Below are 24,188 nucleotides of genomic sequence, written 5' to 3' on the forward strand. Positions count from 1 at the left end.
CTAAGAAACTACCAATACGGCGAAATATTTCTTTAAATTTGCGTCTTAAAATTCAACCTTTTACAACGGGACCCTCATTTTTTTGCGAGGCTAACGGAGAAAAAAGAGAAAGAAATTACACTTTTACTTTTGAACTTTCTGACATTTCTTTTGATTTTTCCTGTTTGCCTCACGTCAAAAATAGTTTTTAAAGGGTCTCATGTAAATAGATATTTCATCTGTCAATATAACGCGGATACGAATTGGTGCACGTTGTTCCTAAGTGGTCCTTACATGGCAAAAGTTACGGTAGAATTGTAACGAACGTACGAATTCGATTCGCAACACTTGCTCTCTTGCAATATCACCCAAACCCCTTGTCACATTAATATCCATTAAGACAATATAAAGAACATTAAAGATTACTCTTTCTTGACTTATTGCGCGACATTTTATTTTTACTTCAAGAGTTAACGACATCATAAGAATTTTAAATAAGATTTATAATTTATTTATGTACGCTTTTATCTTCATAAACAAAGCACCCTCACTCCCTCCCCCTCGAAAAATATTCTTAAATTAGTTTCCTAATTACGTACACCAGTTTTTGATTTTACAACGTGAATTTGAATCAAAACCCATTGATATTTTTTCATTCGATACGACTTCAAATAAGCATAATTTAAATAATTTGTTGTTCATGGTCTATTTTCATACCAGGGAGAGAAATTCTCGTCAGTTGTAACCTCGTAATGGGTAGGTAGAGTGTACTTTATCTATCACATTTTGAGATTTGAGTTGAGATTTTGTACGAGGGAAGAAAAATGCGCAAACTTTTTAATAAGGTCATCGCCTTTCTGATAATATATACCACGATTGGATAAGATGTACCGAAATGCCAATGGAAACCATTTTGAAACTGCGCGTATTCTTTAATAACTTTTTCGTATTTTATGTTTCTAGAATTAGGTTCGTTAACTATCCTTTGGATTGTTCTTGGAGTTTGTGGAGCGTTGATAATCATTGCAATCGTAATGACGATCCTACTTTGTTGGAAAGTCAAGTAAGAGTTCTTTCCGCTTAATTATAGGAAGCCATTTGAATGTTCTATTTTCGACACATCAGAAAAGACTAGAAATTATCTCCCTGCACTTAATACTCAAGTTTTAGTACGTAATCAAAAAAGCCAGATAGATGCAAAGTCAGTGCCGTGTTTTGCACGCAGTTATGAAGAAAACCATTTGGGTGCACTATCTAAGATGTTCTTACAGGTAAAATCGAATAAAACGAATACGCAGTCAGTGAACTGAAACTAGCCAGCATCATAAAGCCTTCAATCGAGTGGTAGTGTGTGCGTCTACATTAAAAAAAAAAAACCACATCGGTTATAGAGAACCGACTTAATCTCCACTTTCAAGAAGTTTTGTGCTAGTCAAATGTTATATTATTAATAATAATATAATATATCAGTAATATATTTGTGTTCAAACATCGTCGTGTTGCTCAATATTATCAGAGCAAGTAGATGCGTGATATTGATAAACACTTCACCATGTCAGTCTAGAAACACGTAGGAATTCGTATACGACTGCCAATATGGCCGCCATGCTGTATGACATACCTAAACCAACGACATTATCTTTTGTTAAATTCATCCAACATGGCGGCTGTGTCATTCCTAACGACTTTCCCCTGCTGATTTTAATCTTCTGTTTTTGGCTGCATTTTGGATGACACATACGAGAGAAACCATATTAAATCCAACCAACAAACCGGCGGCTGTGATGTTCATAACAATTTTTCCGCCCTGCTAATTTTGTGTATCTTTGTGTTTGTCCGGCATGTTGGATATCAAAAAAATAAACCCGTTAAATTCGTCCAACATGGCAGTCATATCTTTGCTGTTCTGTGTAGGAAATCGAACAACAAAGACATCAACCATCAGCAAAAACTCTCTGCAGCCATCGTAGATAACTTCCAGAACCTTGAAGAATTCAACTGGCCATATTCCAGGCAAATAAGAGCACAAGTTTTCCCATGGCAGGAAATAAATTCACCATGGTCTCATGCAGTGCAAAATGGGCCGGTATATGACGCAGGTGCTACAATGAACTGCCCGTGGATCGTAGGGATGCGAATGAATCCTATCTATGATGGTAACGATAGTAACAGAACTACTCTTCAGTCTATTTATCGTTGCGAGGAAAGAACATGGAACGCGATTGGAGATTTTTGTCCCGTAGAGCAAAATACAAATGAAGACAGCTTGACGTATGCAAAAGATAACATGAATAGAAGAGTAGGGCTAGAAAATGGCGTTCTTCAATACGGCGAGCGCTTGGACCAAACAAACCCATCCAGAATCAACGAACGTCCATCAATCATTTCTACTAGTGATATCATGGAATTCCGACGTGATCGAACGGACACCGAACTTACTGACCCGACTGAAGATCCTCTACTCAGAGTCAAAATGAACAAGAAGAGGCCCTCGCTTGTCGTTAACGAGGTGGAAAGACAGAAAAAATCAAGAACGGGGGATTTTTATGCAAGAAATCAAAAAAAGTTGAAGAACTACGAAAAGAATATTAAGAAAGCAGGAGTCGAGGAGACGGTGGTTTTCGAATATTGAGCACAAATTCAACTGCGATGTGGTATCATAATCAATATTTTCAATTGATGGTTTTCACGGCGGCCATGTTGGAGGAACTTAACAAAAGAATTGCCAATGAATTCTTTTGTTATATCCTCCAACATGGCCGCCGTGTCTTTTGTTATTTAATTCTCTTGGGAATGGTTGAAAACCATCAATTTGGTATATTTGTATTTGGTATATTTGTACATCTCAGTTTTTTAAATTTTCTCTAATTGGCTAACATTTTCTCTCAGATCAGCTGCTGCCTGACGCTGCACGCTTATGCAACCACTAGAAAAATGAGAGTAAACGAAATGCGAGAATTATTGAAAAGAACATCTTATTGTTGTATGCTTTCCGTGATTTATCTACAAAAAAATACATGTTCTCATATCAGTTTAATAGTCCCCTTCACAGTTCCCTGCGCCATCTTGAAAGGTAGCCTTGCCTTTGCATTGAAGCGAGTCGAACGGTGAGCTTGCAATGATAGAGACATGTGAATAATTGTCCAAGGTGTTAAAGAAAGGTCTCTATCATTGCAAGCTCACTGTTCATCTCGCTTCAATGCAAAGGCAAGGCTACCTTTCAAGATGGCGCAGGGAACTGTGAAGGGGACTATTGCGAACTTGGGTCCATTCGTCAGCAAATGAATGACACAGTTTATGGAAGATTTATAGAATCCACTCTTTCATCCAATCAGATTCCACAGTAGTAATAAACAGCCAAATACTATTTGAAAGCTGTCTTGTACCTTGTTCGTATCGCTGCACGGGTCTCCCAGTAAACCATTACATTGATATTCACTGTTACAGCACTTTAAACAATGTTTTACCCTTGTATTATTGGTCTTCGTTACCCAGGTGACGTGTGGCATGTTACAGGATGTTGTACAGGCTCGCGTGAAGACACCAGGGGTTTCGTCAGATAAGATTGTTCGATACACGGCGCAGTAATCGTAGCCGTTTCCGCAGTGAACTTTGATTGCACCGTGCAAGGAATCTTGAGAACAGTTACCATGTTTGGAGCTACACTCCCAACAGTAGAATGCGTCTGGAGTTTTGAAAGAAAAATAAGAAATAAAAAATGAGCCGGGTGAATAAACTGATGGATGGGTAACATATAGACATATAGGGATGGGTGAATGGGATGGAATGGATGATTGAAGAAATAGATTAATGAATCGGATAGATGGAATGTAGGGATGAATGGATAAAATTGGATAGACAAGCGAATGGAATGGATTAACTTGTAAATGGAAGGATGAATGGGATGGGATGGATGACACCAGCGGTAGAAGAAAGAACGATTATATTATTTGGCTTCAATATTTACCTGAAAATCCAATCAAACATGCGACCAGCACTGAAACATAAATTACCTTCATGTTTGACAGCCAACGATAATGTTGAAACTATAATCGCTAAAAATACAAAATTTGCTGAGATATCATTCATTATCGTGAGTTAAATGACAAAGAAATATTCTTATTTTTATCCTAGTAGAAGTTTTTGGCAATGAAAAGATTGGTTATATATAATTTTGAGTAACATTTATGCGTATATGACGAGAAAAAACGAGAGAACTTATTTGTTTAGTTGTTCTATCAAACCTTTCTAGCCGATAAATTATTTACATTCATACAGTCTCGTACATATAAATTCTCACTCATATCAAAAACTGAAATTATCTCGTTAGATTTATCACCATAAGATAGCTATGTACAAATTAACCTCTTTGTCATGAATTCGTAGAGATTAATCTAATAATTTACAGAATTATAACTGAGCCATATAATTATGAGAAGCGGCGAGACTGTTCATAGATCACCGAGATCTTATTATTGTGCCTGCTTCCGTATTGGAAATAAAACTTTTATTTTACTCAATGATATTTATATTTAGAAGTATCAATATTGACTTACCAGTTGAAGAGTGTCACAATCTCTCGTTGGAATGGAATGAAAACCTTGTCGGCAGAGAGAGAGTTTTCAAGCCAATTTTAAGCTTTTAGTTTCTTGCGGCGAAGTGATGGCAAATCCTCAATCAATGATTTAGAAAATTCCCAACTTCTTTCGAAAGAATGGCAAAACCAGTTCGTAAATAGGCTACAATTTTTGTTAAGAATATCAAGGGAATGTCCACAAATAATTTCGAAGATTCATAGCTGTGTTATGAAGTGAATGTTTTCAAGTTTTGGCAAGTGTTTTGTTTTTGAAAACAAATAGATCAGGTGTATCATGACGTTTGAATAATGTAACGCAATGTAATGTAACACAATATATCACAGAGCGACGTGTGATGTAACGCATTTGGTTGATCAAATTTCCATTCCTCTCTATTTTGTTTTATTCTTTTTTATATTCTTTTATCTTTTATTAATTGAAGCTTTTCCTCTCCATCCCTTCCATTCATTTCGCTATTTGTTTCCCTTCTCTTGGTTTTCCTTTTCTCGCCTAATTCCATCCATATCGCTCTGAAATACTCAATTCTCTTTTTTTTTTTCATTCCAATTCTCTTCCATTTCTCGTTCCTATAGTTTCATCTCATTCCACGCGTTTCTTCATTTACAACCCTTCCTTTTCAACTCCTATATACACCTTCCATTCTATTTGCCTTTCCGTTTTCTAGTACTTGCACTTTCAATTTCTTTTTTCTATTACAATTTTTTTCCTTCCACTTTTTTTTCCTTCCATTCTTATTTTCTTTATCATTTATCAACGAGCAAGCAGTATCAATAAGATTACGACCATCCAGAACGGCCTCCAGCCTCAGAATTCCCGCCTATGCTATGGAACTCTATTTATAACTTACTAGAAGTTCCTCTATTGATTATTCAGAAATAGATTTATTTCTCAAGTTGTTTTGGATTATGCGCACTCGCCGTCTGTTCGCACTCAAACGGCAACACCATCTACCTTCTAACAATCTGACTACGACCTAATCTCGGCTTTTGCCGATCATTTAGGACATTTCGATCGCGAAATTCTTCGTTAAACTATCAAAGAAAGATCAAAAATCGTTTTTCGGAAGGTACTATAAACAAGAGTCGAACAAGTAACGAAGAGATTTGGTTTTGAAGTTGAACATAATCGGTAAGTATCGATCTTTCGATTAATTTTTTTGCTGAAGCGGCTTTTTTATGTCGACATCAAGGACCGCGGAGGAGTCGATGAAGAGATGCTGGTTTACGTTTGTAAGATTCTTTAGACATCTACCGAAGTTTATACCTACTCTGAATAAATAAAATTCCAAATCTCTAAATAAATAAAATTCCAATCTCTTTTAGATCAAATAACTTAATAGAAATTTAAAGAATATAAATTATGTACCAGTAACAATGGAAAATAACATTCGTATTGTTTTTTTCCGGTTCTTTCCACCCCCCATGCAGTGACGGAAATGATAAACGCTGCCTTCAAGCTGACTTTGCAATTTCATTGAAACCGTGCGAAAATGCTACTAAAGTAATTGTTTTAAATAGTGTTTTGCTCTTGACTAAACTTCACAGTTTTGTAAATCGTTTTTGCAGTGCTTTTTTAGGGAATAAATCAATAAATATTTACTAAGTTTTCGTAAAATGATAACTGTGCTTGACTAGTCACATCTTTATCCACTTCTTACGTGTCGTAGAAAATAGTTCTCATTATCAATAAAGACAAAATCATAACATACTGTCAGAAAAAAGTTTCATGGAACGATGGGGTTTGTGTCAAACTGCTCCTTTGTTACTCTGTTTATTCATCCGTTAAAGTCACAAAAGATAAGGTTCTTAAGAGATCGATAGCTGCACTAACTAAAGGTAATAAATCAGTGAGGGGTGATTTATGGCTTTATGGTTTAACATAATGGCACAAAAATGTGTTACTCGAATGATAATTTTATTGGCTTAATCCAAGTTAATCTATGTCAAGGTTAATGCAATAATCGATATAAGAAATATCACATTTAAAAAAATTATTCCAAGAATCATTACAAGTAGAAGCTAGTGTTTTACGACACTAAAACGTTCTATATTCCATGGCCAGAGTTGTATTTGAGTTTATATGTCCAATTTATCAAATTCGTATGCGATATTTGTTAATCGATACCCTGCTAGCAGAGGTTTTTTTTCTGAACTCTCCGTGGGTTCAGGAAAAAAACCTCCTGCTCGCAGGGTAGTTCATCGATCTCTGGAAGATTCTTATAAATTTACTTTCAGTCTTCATGAATTTTTACAGAAGTACATTGCTTAAAAGTTCTTAAATCGTGCTAAATCATAGTTTATACTCAGTCGACGAGTCGAGAGCATCGTAAATCGATTTGTCGAAAGTTGCATACGACATATTTCTCTTTAGTACGAATCACACTTAGATGCTGTTCATACATTGGATGCCGAAATCGTGAGTTTTCTATCAAATTGTCACATACAATATCCATGTTTCGTTCTGTGAGCAAATTTCGTAATGATGTGTCCGTGGCCGTGTACGAGCATTTTGATTGGACGAACAGTAGTATCACTCGCTATGATTGGTTCAAATGTGTCGTCAATTTCGTACCGTGCAGCACCGTTTCGAGTATCGTTCGACATGTACTCTATAACGACAAAAATCGAATGCTAAGCTCTTTCACTACCTTGCATCGTATGCGATGTTCCTCGATTAAAATCGCATTAATGACACGATCAATTGTTTTGTTCGACATGTACTCTATAACGACAAAAATCGAATGCTAAGCTCTTTCACTACCTTGCATCGTATGCGATGTTCCTCGATTAAAATCGCATTAATGACACGATCAATTGTTTCGTTCGACATGTACTCTATAACGACAAAAATCGAATGCTAAGCTCTTTCACTACCTTGCATCGTATGCGATGTTCCTCGATTAAAATCACATTAATGACACGATCAATTGTTTCGTTCGACATGTACTCTATAACGACAAAAATCGAATGCTAAGCTCTTTCACTACCTTGCATCGCATGCGATGTTCCACGATTAAAATCGCATTAATGACACGATCAATTATTTTGTTCGACAGCATCTCTCAAAAAAAATCATCCAAATATAGTGTTTTACTATTCTTATATACAACAATAAAAACTACGACCAATTAAGGTTGACATGTATATCCCGTTTCCTTGACAACCATAACGAATGAGCGATTTTTGCACTGTCATGAATCGTGAGAGAACTCGTAGCTCAACAGACTGACTGACAAGCTTTAATACAATATTTATATATTTCATACTCTCTGGAAAAATATAGTTTCCCAGCTTTGCTATTTCGACAGCTAAAGTAAGTGGCTCTTAAGCTCGTGTTCTGACTTAAAAATTTATGATATTCTTTAAGTTTCATTCCATAATAATTTTGAATTATGTTCATTGCAGAATACTCCGAATTGAAGAAATAATGGGAGCTTAACAGATACAACTTCGATACTCTGAAGAAATCTTCAAGCTATGAGGAAGTTAATAATAGCATTTCTAAGGCCTTAATGGTTTTAATTTTATTCTCATTGTTATTTCTTCATTTGGAAGGTGAGTACTGAGTCACTCAGTAAGTTGTGAATATCGTAGGACTGGTGTGGTTTGTACGAGAAGCAAGACGAATGATGCAGTGATCGAAGAACATTGTTACTACGCCATTGTTTCAGACTAAATATTAATGAATTCAAACCAATTAAAACTAAAATTACCTCAAGTTTTCTCAACTTTACCTTAGAATTTTTCAGTTACCCGAAACCATGCAAGATTCAACAACAACAACGAAAGATTTACGAATTGTACCATTAAGTCCATTTAATCGGAAAGGAATATAACTATGATATAATCAATGTAGTAGTTTGTCGCTCGAAGGCATTCGGAAGTTTAGATTAAAAACAAGTACGAAACCGATAGAAACTTGCAGATAAAACTGAAAATAATTCATAAAAGTGCAGTTTACCCGCATAATAGAAATTTTGTAATGAAAGAAAATCGAATGAGCAAATGTTTGAAAGACTTTATTGTGCAGTTCATATTTTCGTTATCGACAGCATTTTAAATGATGTTTCAGGGCCTTTTCAATATTAGTATTCTTGCTTAAGGCTTCAGATAATTATAATTTCAACGCTTAACTTTTACGAAAACTGATAATTATTGTTATATTATCATATATCGATATTAACGATGAACCATTTTTTTTAGTATTGCCAGTTACTTTCAGCCAATATTATATTGACATGCATGAAATAACTCTCTTCATGCAAATAATAACGTAGCCAAAATAAGATAAGCCGTAAAAAGGAAAAGAAAAACGAAGCCAACTTTATACACGGAATCGTTCATAAGACATAAGTTAGAACACGTGAATCAAAAGATTTAAAATATCTCTCAATACAACCAATCTCTAAGAACAAGAGCTAGTTAAACAAGTACAGAGTGAGAGTTTGAGACTTACTTGAAGGCTACCAATTTTTCGGATCGTAAGTCACAATGGCGCTAAAAATTCAGATTAGCATACGTGTTAAAAAAAAGTCAAATAAATAAATAAAAGATAACAGTTGAAAAAATTTTTTCATGGATTTTCTAAAGTAAAAACAATTAAAACCCTGGAGAAAACTAAACTATATTGATCACTTTCTCGTTTCGTAACATTTTTCTTTTGTTCATTCTTTCGCAGGCACACAAGCGACAAACCCCTGTCCCTCCCCTCCCTGTCTATTTTACACCGACACAACAACGATAAATTTACTTCAGCTGAGCCATGGTGGCTCATCAGTGTCAACCGTGAAGTCTAATCTCCGCAGAGCAGCCGCCATTGCTGTTGACGTCAGAAGAAAAATTCTATTTTGGAGTGACCTAAGCCGTGACGTCATTCAGAGTCTAAACTTCACGAGCGGTGATGTCCAAGATGTTGTTACGAAGGATATTACTACTGTTTATGGGATGGCTGTGGACTGGGAGACAGAGCTTGTTTATTGGACGGATTATGGACGAAGAGAGATCAGTGTGGTGACGTATGATGGTATGAAGAGGAAGACGTTAGTGAACGTTGGTGTTATCAATCCTCATGGGATAGCTGTGGATCCAAGGAATGGGTGAGGACTGGTACAATATAATGATTATCAGATGGTGACTGTTTTTGAATAAGTAAAATAACGCTGTGTTCTTTGATCACAGACTCATTTATTTAACATTTCGACCCGAAGCCCGAATGGTGTACAAGTCAATAAAAGCCAAAACTGAAAATAAGCTAAAACAAAATAAGTTTTTGAGCTTTGTAAATTATTCTAGATGTAAATTATGTTTCATAAAGCTAGATTTTCTCGGAAAAAAGTTCATTCAAGTTACGTTTTTAAAACCAAATTTCTTTTTTCCTAAAGGATAATGTTCTGGACAGACTTAGGTTCAAGACCAAGAATACAGAAAGCCACACTATCTGGCCATAACCAGACAACAATAGTTAATCTAAGTCCGCTCTACCAACGCTGGCCACACGGGATTGCGATCGATTACGCCAACAACCGCCTGTACTGGATTGACAGTATGCAGGATCAAATCATGTCAGTCGATTTTAACGGGAAAAACCGCGTTCTACATCGATCTTTTTTTGATATTCACGCGTTTAGTTTGGATATGTTGGGAGATTTGTTGTACTGGAGTGATTCAGCGAGTTTTAGCACCAGGATTAGAACTATAAACAAGAATGGGGGGAATTCTGGAGTGTATTATAATGTGGGATATTCTAATGATATGGGGATAGTGATATACGACCAATCCAGGCAACCCAGAGGTTAGTATGTATTAAGATATTTACGTTTATAATATAATACATTTTATCCTAAAGCATTATCATTTTCGCATTTCATGGGTTGGATGCAATTACTCTAATATTTGGATTTTAAATTAATATTTTTATTGAGTTACCTTTATCTTTGTTAGTCATTTTTTGCTACTAGTCTTTTCTTAGTTCCTCTCCCTCGGCTTATCTTCTCCTGTTATTCCTCCTCCTCTTTCTGCTTCATCATCCTCCTCCTACTCTTCATTTTCTTCTTCCTTTTCTTTATCATTATCATCTTCTTCTTCTTACTCTTTCTCTTCTTCTTGCCACTTCTTTTTCTCTCTTCTCCTCTTCTTCTTTATCTCCTTCCTTTTCATAATCATCTTATTCTAACTCAGTCTTTCTTTTTCTTGCTACTTCTTCCACTTTTCAGTTCTCTTCTTCTTCTTCTCTTTCTCCTTTCTTTTCATCATCATCTTCTTAATCTTTTTTCTTCTTCATCATCATCATCATCTACTTCTTTTTAATCTTTCTTCTTCTTCTTCTTCTTCTTCTTCTTCTTCTTCTTCTTCTTCTTCTCCTCCTCCTCCTCCTTCTTCTTAAGTCTTCTTCTTCTTTTTCTTAAATTTTACGATCTTCATTTTCTTCTTCTTCCCCTTCCACTCCCTCCCTCAGTTCTTGTCCCTATTCGTCCATAATTTAACTCGTTCCGTTGATCTCCAAGGAAACACTTCCTGTGTAAAAGGAAACCACGTCTGTCAGTATCTTTGTCTTTTATCTCCACTTGGCCCAAAGTGCGCATGCCCAGATGGCCAAATTCTGAGCCAAGATGGTACGACTTGCAAAGGTACAAAAATCTTTCCTTTGCACTACTGTCTTCCCAAGACTTGACTTCATAATTTTCCTTCTTTTCTAGAATCCACTAAATCAATTTTTCTAACAACATCAACTCCGATTGCAATCTATCAAATCCCGCTAGACGTCCCGCAACCCGTAATGAAACGCGTGCCTCTAGCAAACCTCGAGTATCCAAGCGCCATCGTTGTAAACCCAATAGACAGACGCATTTACTGGACCGACACATGGCAACAGTCTATTTTCCGTGCTTTCTTGAATGGAACATCTAAAGAGAGAATTGTGGGAAGAGTAAGGAGTGCGGATGGCTTGGCAGTGGATTGGATGGCTTGGAATCTCTACTGGAACGATAGGGTAGCCAATAGAATTGAAGTTGCCCAGTTGGATGGAAAGTACAGGAAGACACTTATTTATGAGAACTTGGAACGTCCGACCAACATCATCCTTGACCTCAAAAAACGTCACCTTTACTGGGGAAGCGGCGGAGTAGATCTCCCGCCAAAAATAGAGCAAGCTGACATGACAGGCCTCAACAGACGTGTACTAGCGAATCTTGTTTCCCCGCCAACAGGAGTTACTATCTTTGAAAACAGGTTATACTGGTTTGACGAGTTTCACAACGTGCTTCAGTATGTTGATCGAGTCAGCCCAGGAGGGGTGGTGACGATTCATCTTTCTCGGCAGGCGTTAGGGCCTTCGGTTCTGACCTCGATTGATGGCTTCCTGTACCTCTTGGACAGTGGCCGACGCGCGAATGATGGTGCTGTGATAAAAATCGACAAAGACACAGGTAGAGTCTTGCAGAACTTGACATGGTTTCTTGGCAGACCTTTGAGTATTGTGGCTGTGGACTTCAATGTAACATTAACACCAAGTAAGTAAGCATCCTTTCTTTGGCACCCAATTTATTGCGTCAAGGGGGGTGAGCTTGGGAGTTGTCATGCATGACGCTTTAGCTTGAGTGGGTGAGGAGAGGCTTTCAGTGTCAAAAAGAAGAGGTGGAAAGTGAATGTCACTACAACAGTATAGAGTTCCAGTAACAATATTTCAAAATAATCAATCTAATTTAGAGAGAGGATGGGACTTAACAGTCCAAACTGATAAACGTATGACACTCTATGTTTAACATAATGTCTCTAAATGTGACTGGACCATTTTATGTGGTTATTCGAGCCACGGATAGTTCTCACTATTTGCAAATATTTTTAAACCAATAGAAGCACATACCCCCAGACATTCCATTCACAGACCCAGAATGTTCGTCTGCGGGCTACGATGAATCCACCCCACGACTTCCAGCTCAACAGGCCGCTGCCCAACCAAGGCAACCAGGTAGTTACTACATCACAGTCATATAAACATTTCTCATTTATTGTCTTTCTTCATTTTCAGACGCCTGCTCACAAAACAACGGGAACTGTAGTCATTTATGTCTCTTCGAACCTAGTGGTCGAAAGTGCGCATGTCCGAATGAAATGACGCTGAAGGATGATGGGAAGACTTGTGAGTACAACTGAAGTTTTAGTAAACGTCTTGTCAAACTTATCAACAAACGATTCAAGAAAATAGCTTTCGGACCCACTTTGTTGAGGTCAACTTTCTTCGTGTCGTCTGATAAGACCATTTCAAGATGTAGAACGATAGACCTTCCCTGAAGTCGTTCCCTTGAGTTAACACTAAACCATGGTTCAAGTCGTGGATGGAATTGATGTGTTGATACATTTACTGTATTTTATCAAGTTCAGTCCCGACTTGGAATCATTGTTTAGTGGTCACTCAAACAAATTCTAGAAACAAAGGTCAAATGACGGGTTTCAAACAGATCTTCTTCTCCTTAAGGTCATTTAAAAAAATATTCTTCTTCTTCGCCTTTGTTCTTCAGGTTATTTTAAAGAATTTTTGTTGTACGCTGATGCGGGTGGCATACGGCGCCGAGGTATTTACAAGCTTTCGTTGGATGACACGACCAACACACCAGTGAAGCTACCATTGTCAAACATCAAACGACCAACCGCCTTGGACTTTGACCCGCTGGAGGAGTTCGTCTACTGGACAGATGTGAGCCTTGATCGAATCATGCGAACCCATTTGGATGGGAGTTTTCAAATGAATATCGTTAACAGTGGGCTTAAAAGACCACAGGGTTTAGCGGTTGATACCATTGGTCGTAATCTTTACTGGACGGATATGGGTAGCAATGTTATTGAGGTTTCAAAGCTGAATGGATCGTTTAGGAAGGTCTTGGTGTCTAATCTTGATCAACCTAAGGCGATCGTACTGGATGGAAAGAGAGGGTAGGTCGAGGATGAAGTATAAACTAATGAAATAAAAGTCGTTGCTGGCCGCCATGTTTTTTTGGCTATATCATCCACTATGGCAGCCATGTCTTTTGGTATGTCATCCAACATGGCAGCCATGTCTTTTGGTAGGTCATCCAACATGGTGGCTATGTCTTTTGGTATGTCATGCGGGCATGTCTTTTTGGTATGTCATCCAACATGACAGCCATGTCTTCTATGATGTCATCCAACATGGCAGCCATGTCTTTTGGTATGTCATCCAACATGGTGGCTATGTCTTTTGGTATGTCATGCGGCCATGTCTTTTTGGTATGTCATCCAACATGACAGCCATGTCTTCTAAGATGTCATCCAACATAGCAGCCATGTTATTTTGTCTCGTAAGCCAACAATAGTAGCCATGTCTTTTGGTATGTCATCCAACATGGCGGCCATTTCTTTTATTCTTTGAACCTGTTTCATCATATCATCCAACATGGCTACCGTGCCTTTGTTATGTTATAATAAGTTATTATTTCCATGCAAGGTTCATGTACTGGTCATCATGGGGACATCTTGCCAAAATAGAACGTGCTGACATGAACGGTGCAAACAGAACGCTCATCCAATCCTTTCCGAATCCTGCTCATTGGTCATGGAGCGACATTCCTCCTTCTCCAAACGGTCTGGCCCTTGACCCAGAAACAAACCTGCTTTACTGGATTGACGAGCTTCAAGGGACCCTTAAGTTCATGGACTTAAAGACTCAACCTTACCGGGTCCAAGATTTAATCTCTTCCCATCTTTACTTGACGAATCCCTTTGGATTGGTTCTCAACGAGGAGAAAATCTATTGGTCCGAGAAGGGAAATGGAGGTGGTATATTCAGCATCCCGAAACAAGACGGGAATGTCGTGACGAGGGTCGCAAGGACATCGGGTGCTCCTCGGGATGTCCATGTATATCATAACGCTACGGTGATTCCAGGTAAGAAGTTTCTTTTCCTTGATTGCAGACTCGTTTACGAAAGATTAGCCTCATCGATGTCAAATTATTCAGAAATATCAAAGATAACCAGCTGATCTGAAATTTTGACGTAGGAATTACATCACAGTAAAACTGAGGTATCATTGGAACCACGGCAGGGTCGAGCTTCTTGTGGAGGTCAAAAGCTAACCTTTTCTAGATCGGCTTAGGCGTGACACTGGTCTGCAATCAACTGTTGAGATCTTGCCGTGTATGAGACACAGACCAACGTGGCAAGCCATTGCGCACTGACTTCCCAGGAAATTCGACATTATGATGATTTCACTCGAAATATTTTCACCACTCGAATATAAATTTCATATCTTCGCGCCACCGTGTAACATCCTCTCTCTCTATATTTAATTTATTAACTAGATTCACACCCTTGTACTTTATATAATGGCTGGTGTACTCACCTATGCTTGGTTGTCCCTGGTGGATACAAGTGTGCTTGTCCTTCCATCACAGAAACTGGTCAGCCGTGCTTGACTGTACCTAACCGTCCTAACGTTACATCTTCACCTAGCACGACTGCCCCTATACCAACAACTACGACAACTACTACAAGTGGAACAACTACAGAGAAGCTAACGACCACGAAGACGCACCCTACTACAACAGAACAGCCAACAACAACAAAACCATCAATAACAAAGCAGAAGACATCAACGACGCCAACTACAGAGTCTACAACTGCGACAACAACTACAACTACCCCACAAACAACTCAACGATCACATACTTCCAGTTTTACATCATCAACCAAGCTGACGACGACTGCAACACGAAACCCATGTCTACCCAACCCTTGTAATAATGAAGGACAATGTACGAAGATACAAGAGAACCCAGATGGTTTTGTTTGCCAATGTCAGGAAGGCTATGCTTCACATTTGTGTGATGTGTTTTACGGTATGTTTGTTAGTTGATGCTTTTGTGTGTGTGGCCGCTCCAGAACCGAAGAATGAAGGGCGGGTGTAATGACATCACCACCATCACTTCCACTAACAATAATAACAGGAAAAACACCAGCATCAGCAACAGCAGCAACAATAACAACAGCAGGAGCAACAGTAGCAGCAGCAGCACAAGCAATAACAACAGCAGTATTTTTTATCCCCGTCCTCGTGCGAAATTTAAGAAGAAAACGACGCAGTGCAAAATGGCGGGGCTTTGCGTTCGATAGTGTTTTGGTATCTTCTGATATTGTTTTATTAATGTGGTATTTATTTATTCATAATTTAGGGGAAAACAAGATAGAAATGACCTTAAAAATGAAACTAGAGGTAAGAGAAATCCACACACGAAACAGGAGGGAGTTGTTACAGCGTAACCGTGCTGTGAGGGGTTGCACTCGTGAAATATGATAAAGTGATTTGTTTTTCTTGTCCATAACAGGACTGGAAAACATCTGAATTCAAGGAAGGAATGGCTAAGATGGTAAATGGATATTGTGAAAAGCATGACTGTAACGCCAAGTACAAGTAAGGATTATGTAATGATGTGTAATATTTGTTTCATATACTGGCGTGTTCTTCAAACCTTCAAATTGAAGCTATACCTAGAAACACTGAACCAAGTCAGAGAATGGCTAACTCACAGATCTAACCCTGAAAGAACCTCTGGGCTGACCAAAGTCAGGACATGGCTAACTCACAGATCAAACCCTGAAACAATCTCTGGGCTGATCTAAGTCAGGGCATGGCCTAACTCACAGATTGAACCCTGAAACAACCTCTGAGCTGATCTAAGTCAGAGAACTCAGGAAAAGAATCCTCGAATCAAGGGAGAGAGCTAACAAACTCTACTCACATGTGATGTCGAGTCCAGGAATCGAATTCGAGACCCCAGGAGTGAGATGCGAGTTAACTACCACTATACTACCCTTCACACTTTATAAATAAATAATAATAAAATAATGGGATTAACAGTGGATTCCACAGAGTGGCTCTCCTTCCACTGGATTCCAATTGGAATTTAGAAGTTGATTTTTGCGGAGGGATTAAAGCCGGAGAACCCGGAAAACCCCTCGAAGCACAGGAAGAGAACCAGCAAGCGATACTCTACTCACATACGACACCGAGCTCAGCGGGACTCGAACCCGGTTCGCATTGGTGAGAGGCGAGCGCTATCCCAAATAATCTGGACTATCTTCCTCATGTCCGTAGTTACGCTATATGCCAATGAGAAGAATCATTCATTTTGCTCTGATGCCACAAATCTTGATTTTTTTCTTAAGACGCCGAAGACGGTCCAGTGGCCTCCTACACTACACACCCGATGACGTCATAGTTGTCGGAGATCCAAAAGCCGTATCTAACGGGATCAAAGTCCAGACTGTTATCCTAGAACCGCAACAAGCGAACCAATCCGGACCAAGGAAACCAATGTCTGGATCCCTGCTGTGTGCTATCATGCGTGATTCAAAGGAGTCTGGGTCGAGTGCCTTGAAAGGTTATAACATTCTGGCCTTGAATGGGGAAAAAGACCCAAAGTGTCCTGGGGCACCGATAGCAGACGAAAATAAAGGACATGGCTCCGGAGATTCAAGTTCTTCTAGTGTTCCTGTGTCGGCAGCTGGAGCAGTGGTTGGTGTACTATGCGTATTGGTTATTATCATAATCTTGTTTTATTTCTATAGGTAAGCATTGTTGATGCTAAAGCAGACATTAAAAAATTCTTCCTGAAAGAGAGAAAATTCATCTAAGTCACGCGCATGTGCAGTATAAACTTTTCATATTAATCTCATGGGTATGTCCAGCATTGAATTTTCATTAAACTCATGCCATGCGCAGCTGTATAAATATAGAAGCAAGCGCATGCGCATTTGTTGTTTAAAATCATGACACTCCTTTGTTAACACATATAACATCATTCTGGACCTTGTTTTGATTAGGAAGCGTAAACAACGCGTCCAGAAGGAGAAAAACGAGGTAACACCGAACGTTACATTCAGTAACCCAGGCTTCCAAGATGAACCAGGAGTGGAAGTACCACTGAGCCCCACCTACGAGGAGATCGGACCAGACCTGAGGGACGAAATACTGAACCTGAACAAGAGTTTGCCTTGGCAAGAAGACTTTAGCGGGTCAACTAATCCTGTGTACCATGGATTGAACCAGCGCGCATACGCAGCGCGAGCACAACCGCGTCCAGCCGAAGAAGCTCAAGACAACAAACTGAAAGAGTTGAGAGTCAACCTTGAAGGTGACAGCAATAAGGACGGTAACCATGAAAATACTCAAAACATAAAAACCAATGGTAACCTTAGCAACAGTACAAGCGATGCAAATGAGGAACGATATGTTACGGTGCCTCCATCTGGAATGCTAAACCGACAAACCGATGCCGACTTACAACATCAGGACTCAAGAGAAGAGCCCGAGTACGCGTCTATACCAAACGGTCGGTCTAAACCGAAGGTCGTCACACAGGAACCCGAATACTCGTCTATACCGGACGGTCGGTCTAAACCGAAGGTCGTCACACAGGAACCCGAATACTCGTCTATACCGAACGGTCGGTCTAAACCGAAGGTCGATACACAGGAACCCGAATACTCGTCTAAACCGAAGGTCGATACACAGGAACCCGAATACTCGTCTATACCGAACGGTCCGTCTAAACCGAAGGTCGATACACAGGAACCCGAATACTCGTCTCTACCGAACGGTCCGTCTAAACCGAAGGTCGATACACAGGAACCTGAATATACGTCTATACCGAATGTTCGGTTAAAACCAAGAGCGAAAACAAACCAACGTCTGTCAAGTAATGAACTCAATACTGAAGCAGACGACTTTTATGAAAAGATGGACTTCAATGAAATTAAACCGCGTTCACCCCTGGGTCCTCCTCCTGAAGATCCTACGCAAAATGGGACCTATATTGAGCCAGACAGTCTTGGTGGTGCTGAAAAGTCTTGGGACAAGAGAACCTACGTCAATGCAAGTGAGATCAATGGTTTGCCTTTACAAGACGATTTGAAGAAAAGAACCGACTGTTAATGCGGATATTGTTAATGAACGCAATGAAAGACAGGAAAAGAAATGAAAATTCTTCACAGGACGAGAAGGGACTAGGGTAACCAGGGAGATAAAGACCAGGGTCAGGAGGTAACTCAAAATAAGGGTCCACAAAAAGGACCCTCTAATAGAGTGCATGCAGTAGAGGGATGTAAATATAATGACAAAACAGGTTCCTAATTGACCCTTGGATGGTCCTTTATTAGATGGAATAAGAAAAGAAGTCGTCCTCGACAAAAATAACGAAACAGCAGAAACCAACCACTTGAATGCTAGAAGAAAATGACGTCATTTACACAATGTGACGTCATATATTTTCATTTCGTCCTTTTGTTACGTTATTGAAAAATTGGCATCATGTATATGTTATAGTACTAAACGCGACGTCATTTTAGGTTATGTAATAGTGACGTCAGTTAAAATCAAAAGCACTCTCTTTTGCTTAACTTTCCCTTGAAAAAAACATCAACTGTAAAATTGTCTATTTAAATCAAATTAAAAAGCATCTGCCCTAAACTAGTCTAGTGGTCTTCATATTATCCTAAGGACAACGGAGATGTCTGCGCATGCTCGTACTCCTACTGAAATGACAAATGAGCTTCAAATGACCATATATCAGTGCTGAAATGCACGAACTATTTTGGCTAATGATGTTTAAGGACCCTTTTAACTTGGGCATGTTTTAGAGCGTCCGAGTGGATAATAACTTTGTTTACAATAACTTTTGTAAAAGACTTGAATATAATCTAAAACGAGGTTTAAAATGACAAAGCATTACGGCCAAGATAAGGTGTATGTCCAGCCAATGTTGACAACATAAAACGCTTCAAAACAACATCCGCCAAAGGGTAACCCTAAAGGAAAACTACTCCAGTAATTACGACAATGGTTTTAAGCTTTTTGAATTAAGTTATTGTCGGCGCCCTTTGAAGTCCGTTTTAATAGAAAACCTACGAGATAAGCATTAAAATTAGGTAGAAAATGAGTTATTTGCGTTAAAAGTATTAAATGTTTGTAGAAAAATGGCAAGGAATACCTTTAATTGGACTGAACTTTTAAGTGGTGTTTATTTTGCTGAGAGAAAGGTGGGAAGATTCAAGTATAGGACACCTGCCACCCAACACATTTTCTCTCGCTTTGCATATTTTTCCCCCTTTGCTTTGTGTTGCTTGGTTTTGCTCTGCTTTGCTTTGCTTCTCTTTCCTTTCCCTTTCTTTCCATTCATTTCCATTCTCTTCGTTTCCTTTGCTTTGCTTTGCTTCGCTTCCCTTTCTTTTCGTTTCCTTTCGTTTCCTTTCGTTTCCTTTCGTTTCCTTTCGTTTCCTTTCGTTTCCTTTCGTTTCCTTCGTTTCCTTCGTTTCCTTTCGTTTCCTTTCCTTCCCTTTCCTTCCCTTTCCTTCCCTTTCCTTTCCTTGCTCCCAAACTTTGGGACGATTTTATATCATCTACGAGCCAGCCAATCAATTGACACTTTTAAACGAAATCTAAAAACTCATTTATTCAAAAAATACTTTATTCAAGTATATCTCATACCTATATATAATATCTTATTTATATATATTATATTGTATACATATTTGTATTTATATTTATATTCATTATTGACTTTTAATAAATTACATCAATTTTAATGTAAATATACAAAAATGTTTATAGATAACTTTAATACAATTGTAAAGCGCTTTTGGACTTTAGGAAAAGGCGCTATATAAAATCATCATCAATATTATTATTATTATTTCCTTTCCTTTCCTTTCCTTTCCTTTCCTTTCCTTTCCTTTCCTTTTGTTTGCTATTTCCTCTTTGTAACACGACTGACAATCAACATGTAAAATAACTTAAGTTTCCGGTAGCTGAGTGAATTGATTGAAGACACAAATTAGAGGAATAGATCACACTGAGCCGCTGCTGTTCTTCTAAGACACGCGAGCAAATTAAAAGGTTTTTCGTAAAAAAAAGAAAAGGGGGGGTTATCCCCCCCCTCCCCCGCTCGCTCCACTCTCCTACCCACGCCATCTACGCCATATTTATATTTTCTTGATAAACCAGTGTTTTGATCAGTGTCTTGATCCGTTATCGATCAAGTATCAAGGTGCTTGCACGTTACTACAAGGCAAGTTCGCCATTGGTCATTGAACTCATGAATTATTAATGAGTTTGAGGAGATTTGCATCAGAAATTTTGTAGCAAACAATTTTAGGGCGCAACGGCTTTGAGCAAGAACTTGATCTTAAAGATACACGTTTGTTCTAAGGAGCAAGTGTGGCTTGGTTGGTTAGTGTGCTGCCTGCAAAGTAAGAGGTCCATAGTTTGATCTCAGTGACTTCACACACTTGTTTTAAGAAGTAGGCCTTGCTTGGTTGGTCAGTATGCTGCCTGCTAGCTCGATCCTCAGTTTGGTCCATAAACGTTACTCTCAACTCCATATAATTACGCTTCATTAATTCAGTGTTTTTATCATCTTTTTACCATGTATATTTTACCATTTGTTTCATTAGAAACACCGAACTACTTTTTTCGTATGGCGGATAAAATTAAGCTATATGATTTCTGCGACAACAGCACAGTTTTTTGAGCAGATTTTTGTAAGCACTTCGGATTTCTTTTGTTCTCAATCCATACACAAGGATAGCAAATGCTGAATGACTCAGAGATATCGTCCTACAAGCCATCCATCCGAATTGTAACCGTACTTGGTCAATAGAAGGTATTCTAGCTGCCAAAGCTAGAACTACTGTTGGTCCATAACAGAGGAACAAAAGCGCCAGCATCCACAATACCGTTTTGGCGCGCTTTTTTTCGCGCACTTTTCTCGATTCTTCCGCGTTTGCAGCTCCTTGAGATTCCATGGCTATGCGAGTTTCATGTCGGCGAATCTCCTTGAATATTTTACCATTAATAATCAATAACGCTAGAATATTGATTAATAAGGTCATTATGTAGACAATATAGAACGCTGCCCAAAGGTTGAAGCCGTATAGTAGACTGAAAGTAGGTACCAGAACAATCCATACACTAAAAACTACTGCAGCAACGTGAACATTAGTCAAATCACGCTGCCAGCTGAGGGCATAAAAGATACACAAATATCTCTCTATGCTTATAAGTGTAAAGCTTGACAATCCCAAACTCAAGCCTGTTCCTGCCAAATAGACAAACATGTCTTGGTAAAAACACATGTCTAGTTTACAATCGATAAATCGAAGTTGAAAAACGCCGCAAATCGATAACGATAAAGTCCCGAAAATAGAGTTTCCTACGGCCAGATTCAAAAGTAGGTAGTTGGAGGATTTTCGTATATTTTCGAAACGGTAGAGAGAGAGAATAAAAATCCCATTGCTAAGAATTGTTGCGATGATAAAAAAGATGTCGAGGATGGTTAGAATCACGACTACTACGTCAAGGTAAAAGGAGGACTCGTTGTAGCGAAAACATAGCTGTAAATCTTCGCATGTCACCGAGAGAGACCTATCTGTAGTGTTGTTCGCCATAAGTGCTCTATGAGGGAAAACAGGACGGTATTTTACTGCAAATGTCAGGCTTGTCTATCGTACAGTGTTTATCGAGGGAAATAAGTACGGCAGAGCCCAGTCAGTAGTACCCCAGGTTATTGGTGTCAAAAAAGAAGCCCTAAACTGTTCTGTGCAAACAGTGTTTTTCTTGAAGATGCGTCTACAAGAAACCCAAGACAGCGTACTGACACAAGCTTCGCAAACCAAGGCTAGATAACGAAACTGCCGGAGAAACTGGATCTAGTGTGTCTATTGGTTTCCAAATGGCGACTGATTCTATTGAACGACAGCTGAAGATAAAGTAAGCTAGACTGAACCACGAGCAAGAGAATAAGATATCTAAGAAGATCAAAGCTAAATCCTCTGGCAAGCTATTGCTATCAAACCCTTATTTATACCACTCACTTGCGTGTGCGCTCACTATGATGCCCAAGTATCGCATTATCCATTCTACTTGGTTGCTTTGCAGTTGTTAATGGTCGCGTAGAATTGAAGAAAAGACCAAGTGAGTAATGGGATCACTTCAATGTGCTTAACACGCAGTTGTCTTTAGTCAATTATGAAAGTTGAAAAGGTTCGAACGCAGTGATCCAGTGCCTGCCCCAGCTAGCAGCAACAGGAAAAAAACTAACAAAAAAACCTGCATGTAAGTATTTGCCTTTTCTACCGGAAATTATCCGTTTTTATAAAATCAAAAACGCATTACCTGTTCATGACTGACACAGATTGGCAGGATATGTATAAATACCAAAGATTCAAGGATTCTGAGAGCATGAATCGGCAAGAAGGCTCTTAAGCCCCATTAAAATGGTGGTGAGGCCTTGACTTGACTAGTGAGCTAATGGGCTTGAATATTACTAATTGTTCTTCCAGGGCTTCATCACGGATGCTTAAAAACTACTTCAAGTATGCTACTTGTAAAGTTCATGAATAATTAATGAGGGCCTAAGCCAATACAGCTTTAGAAATCAGGTCACGTGAATATCATGTAAACCCGATACCAACCTTACAATGAAAATGCTAATTAGATATAACCACTAGTGGATGTATACTGTTCTGATACAGCACTACTGTTCGCATTTAATTCACGGGATTTCACAAGTTGTTTACAACATGAGCGGCCGTGTTGTATCGACCATACAATCACGAGCCGGAGGCGAGTGATTGCATGCCCGATACAACACAGACGCGAAAGTCGCCTCCGGCCGTGATTGCATAGTCGATACAACACGGCCGCTCATATTGTAAACATTACTTAGAAAGTCACATCTACACTAACGAGGGAGAGAAACAAAGAGCGTGACAGACAGACAGTCAGAAAAGGAGATAGACAGATTTCTTTATTTTGATAGGGTCACTCCTGTAGATATTTTGCAAAATTTATCGTTATTGAGGCCCTATACTTACTAACATCTCGCGTCAGAATTAAAGTGAAGTGGATCGAGTCAGAAGTAGAGTGAAATCAAAAGTGGTCCCTAGAGAAGGTATAGAAAAGAATGAATATCTAGTGGCCTTTCAATTGAACGACTTCAGTTTGTCTCTCAGTGCCTGACAAGTCCCCACAAGTGCGTCATATTCATGCCGCGCCCACGTGAGATGATAACCTTTTAGATTTCCCAAGAGCAAAGACGTGTGTTAAGTTTGAATGGGAAAAATATCTTCATTATATATATATATTACTGGTTTCAACCACTCAGAAATCTCAAAGCATTAAAAACAATTTACGACGAAAGAAAAAATAAATAAATAAGAAAAAAAAAAAAAAAAAGACCGAAAAACGTTCCTCCGAGCGCGTCGAAAGCAACACTTGGATTTGTTTATTGAAACGTTAATAGATTAAAACGTTTGTAAAATAAAATATAAATTTGAAGTCAAAGACGACAAATTTTACCTAGTAAATAATTCTCTTCTAGTAAATAAGACTTGGAACACAAGATCTTTAGACGACTAAAACTCGTATATTTGCGCAAATCAAGCGCTTTTAATCTAAGAATATATCGCCCGGGGTATTTTAATCTTCACAGTTAGGACTATTTTTCGCTTCTTTTTCACTAATTCTAAGAATATTTTGCTCATTGAAAACTAACACTTCACGTTTGCTATCAACAACAGATGGCTTAAATTTCCTAATGTTTT

The 24,188-nt window shown here is 38.6% G+C and overlaps 3 protein-coding genes across 7 annotated transcripts; 2 read left to right on the forward strand and 1 right to left on the reverse strand.

The window, feature by feature from the left end:
* Positions 1 to 588: 588 nt before the first annotated feature.
* Positions 589 to 3,134, forward strand: LOC116304167 (uncharacterized). Of its 3 annotated transcripts, none has more exons than XM_031713853.2 (3): positions 589 to 735; positions 943 to 1,250; positions 1,894 to 3,082. In XM_031713853.2, exons 2-3 carry the CDS (start codon positions 1,174 to 1,176, stop codon positions 2,609 to 2,611), a joined length of 795 nt encoding a protein of 264 aa, XP_031569713.2. In that variant the 5' UTR covers positions 589 to 735; positions 943 to 1,173; the 3' UTR covers positions 2,612 to 3,082. The 3 variants fall into 3 exon arrangements, with proteins under 3 accessions (XP_031569713.2, XP_031569712.2, XP_088880850.1); XM_031713852.2 differs by having other exon boundaries at positions 943 to 1,042; XM_089024724.1 differs by lacking the exon at positions 589 to 735 and having other exon boundaries at positions 876 to 1,042; positions 1,894 to 3,134.
* Positions 3,135 to 3,302: 168 nt separating this feature from the next.
* Positions 3,303 to 11,084, reverse strand: LOC116304169 (uncharacterized). 2 transcript variants are annotated; one of them, XM_031713859.2, is made up of 2 exons: positions 10,502 to 11,084; positions 3,303 to 3,664 (listed from the first exon to the last, which is right to left on the reverse strand). In XM_031713859.2, the coding sequence occupies exons 1-2, from the start codon at positions 10,518 to 10,520 to the stop codon at positions 3,303 to 3,305; spliced, it is 381 nt and encodes a 126-aa protein (XP_031569719.1). In that variant the 5' UTR covers positions 10,521 to 11,084. The 2 variants fall into 2 exon arrangements, with proteins under 2 accessions (XP_031569719.1, XP_031569718.1); XM_031713858.2 differs by lacking the exon at positions 10,502 to 11,084 and adding an exon at positions 3,947 to 4,035.
* Positions 5,511 to 19,056, forward strand: LOC116304160 (uncharacterized). 2 transcript variants are annotated; one of them, XM_031713833.2, is made up of 14 exons: positions 5,511 to 5,705; positions 7,982 to 8,131; positions 9,255 to 9,672; positions 9,958 to 10,367; positions 11,080 to 11,202; positions 11,272 to 12,084; positions 12,603 to 12,713; positions 13,093 to 13,504; positions 14,037 to 14,476; positions 14,891 to 15,427; positions 15,761 to 15,801; positions 15,914 to 15,999; positions 16,755 to 17,156; positions 17,412 to 19,056. In XM_031713833.2, exons 2-14 carry the CDS (start codon positions 8,089 to 8,091, stop codon positions 18,520 to 18,522), a joined length of 4,947 nt encoding a protein of 1,648 aa, XP_031569693.2. In that variant the 5' UTR covers positions 5,511 to 5,705; positions 7,982 to 8,088; the 3' UTR covers positions 18,523 to 19,056. The 2 variants fall into 2 exon arrangements, with proteins under 2 accessions (XP_031569693.2, XP_031569692.2); XM_031713832.2 differs by lacking the exon at positions 5,511 to 5,705 and adding an exon at positions 7,787 to 7,889.
* The last annotated feature ends 5,132 nt before the right edge of the window (positions 19,057 to 24,188 follow it).

Source organism: Actinia tenebrosa, unplaced genomic scaffold (genome assembly GCF_029948245.1).
Source record: "Actinia tenebrosa isolate PJP-AT-01 unplaced genomic scaffold, QUT_ActTen_1.0 PGA_scaffold9__36_contigs__length_13948895, whole genome shotgun sequence".
NCBI lineage: Eukaryota > Metazoa > Cnidaria > Anthozoa > Actiniaria > Actiniidae > Actinia > Actinia tenebrosa.

Coding starts and splice junctions, on each gene's coding strand:
- LOC116304169 (XM_031713858.2), bottom strand. CDS start 3,998: ATGAAGGTAATTTATGTTTCAGTGCTGGTCGCATGTTTGATTGGATTT. Junction 3,665..3,946: donor ATGTTTGATTGGATTTTCAG/GTAAATATTGAA, acceptor TCAAAACTCCAG/ACGCATTCTACTGTTGGGAG.
- LOC116304160 (XM_031713833.2), top strand. CDS start 8,089: ATGGTTTTAATTTTATTCTCATTGTTATTTCTTCATTTGGAAG. Junction 9,673..9,957: donor GCTGTGGATCCAAGGAATGG/GTGAGGACTGGT, acceptor TTTTTCCTAAAG/GATAATGTTCTGGACAGACT. Junction 11,203..11,271: donor AGATGGTACGACTTGCAAAG/GTACAAAAATCT, acceptor CTTCTTTTCTAG/AATCCACTAAATCAATTTTT.
- LOC116304167 (XM_089024724.1), top strand. CDS start 933: ATGTTTCTAGAATTAGGTTCGTTAACTATCCTTTGGATTGTTCTTGGA. Junction 1,043..1,893: donor CTACTTTGTTGGAAAGTCAA/GTAAGAGTTCTT, acceptor TGTTCTGTGTAG/GAAATCGAACAACAAAGACA.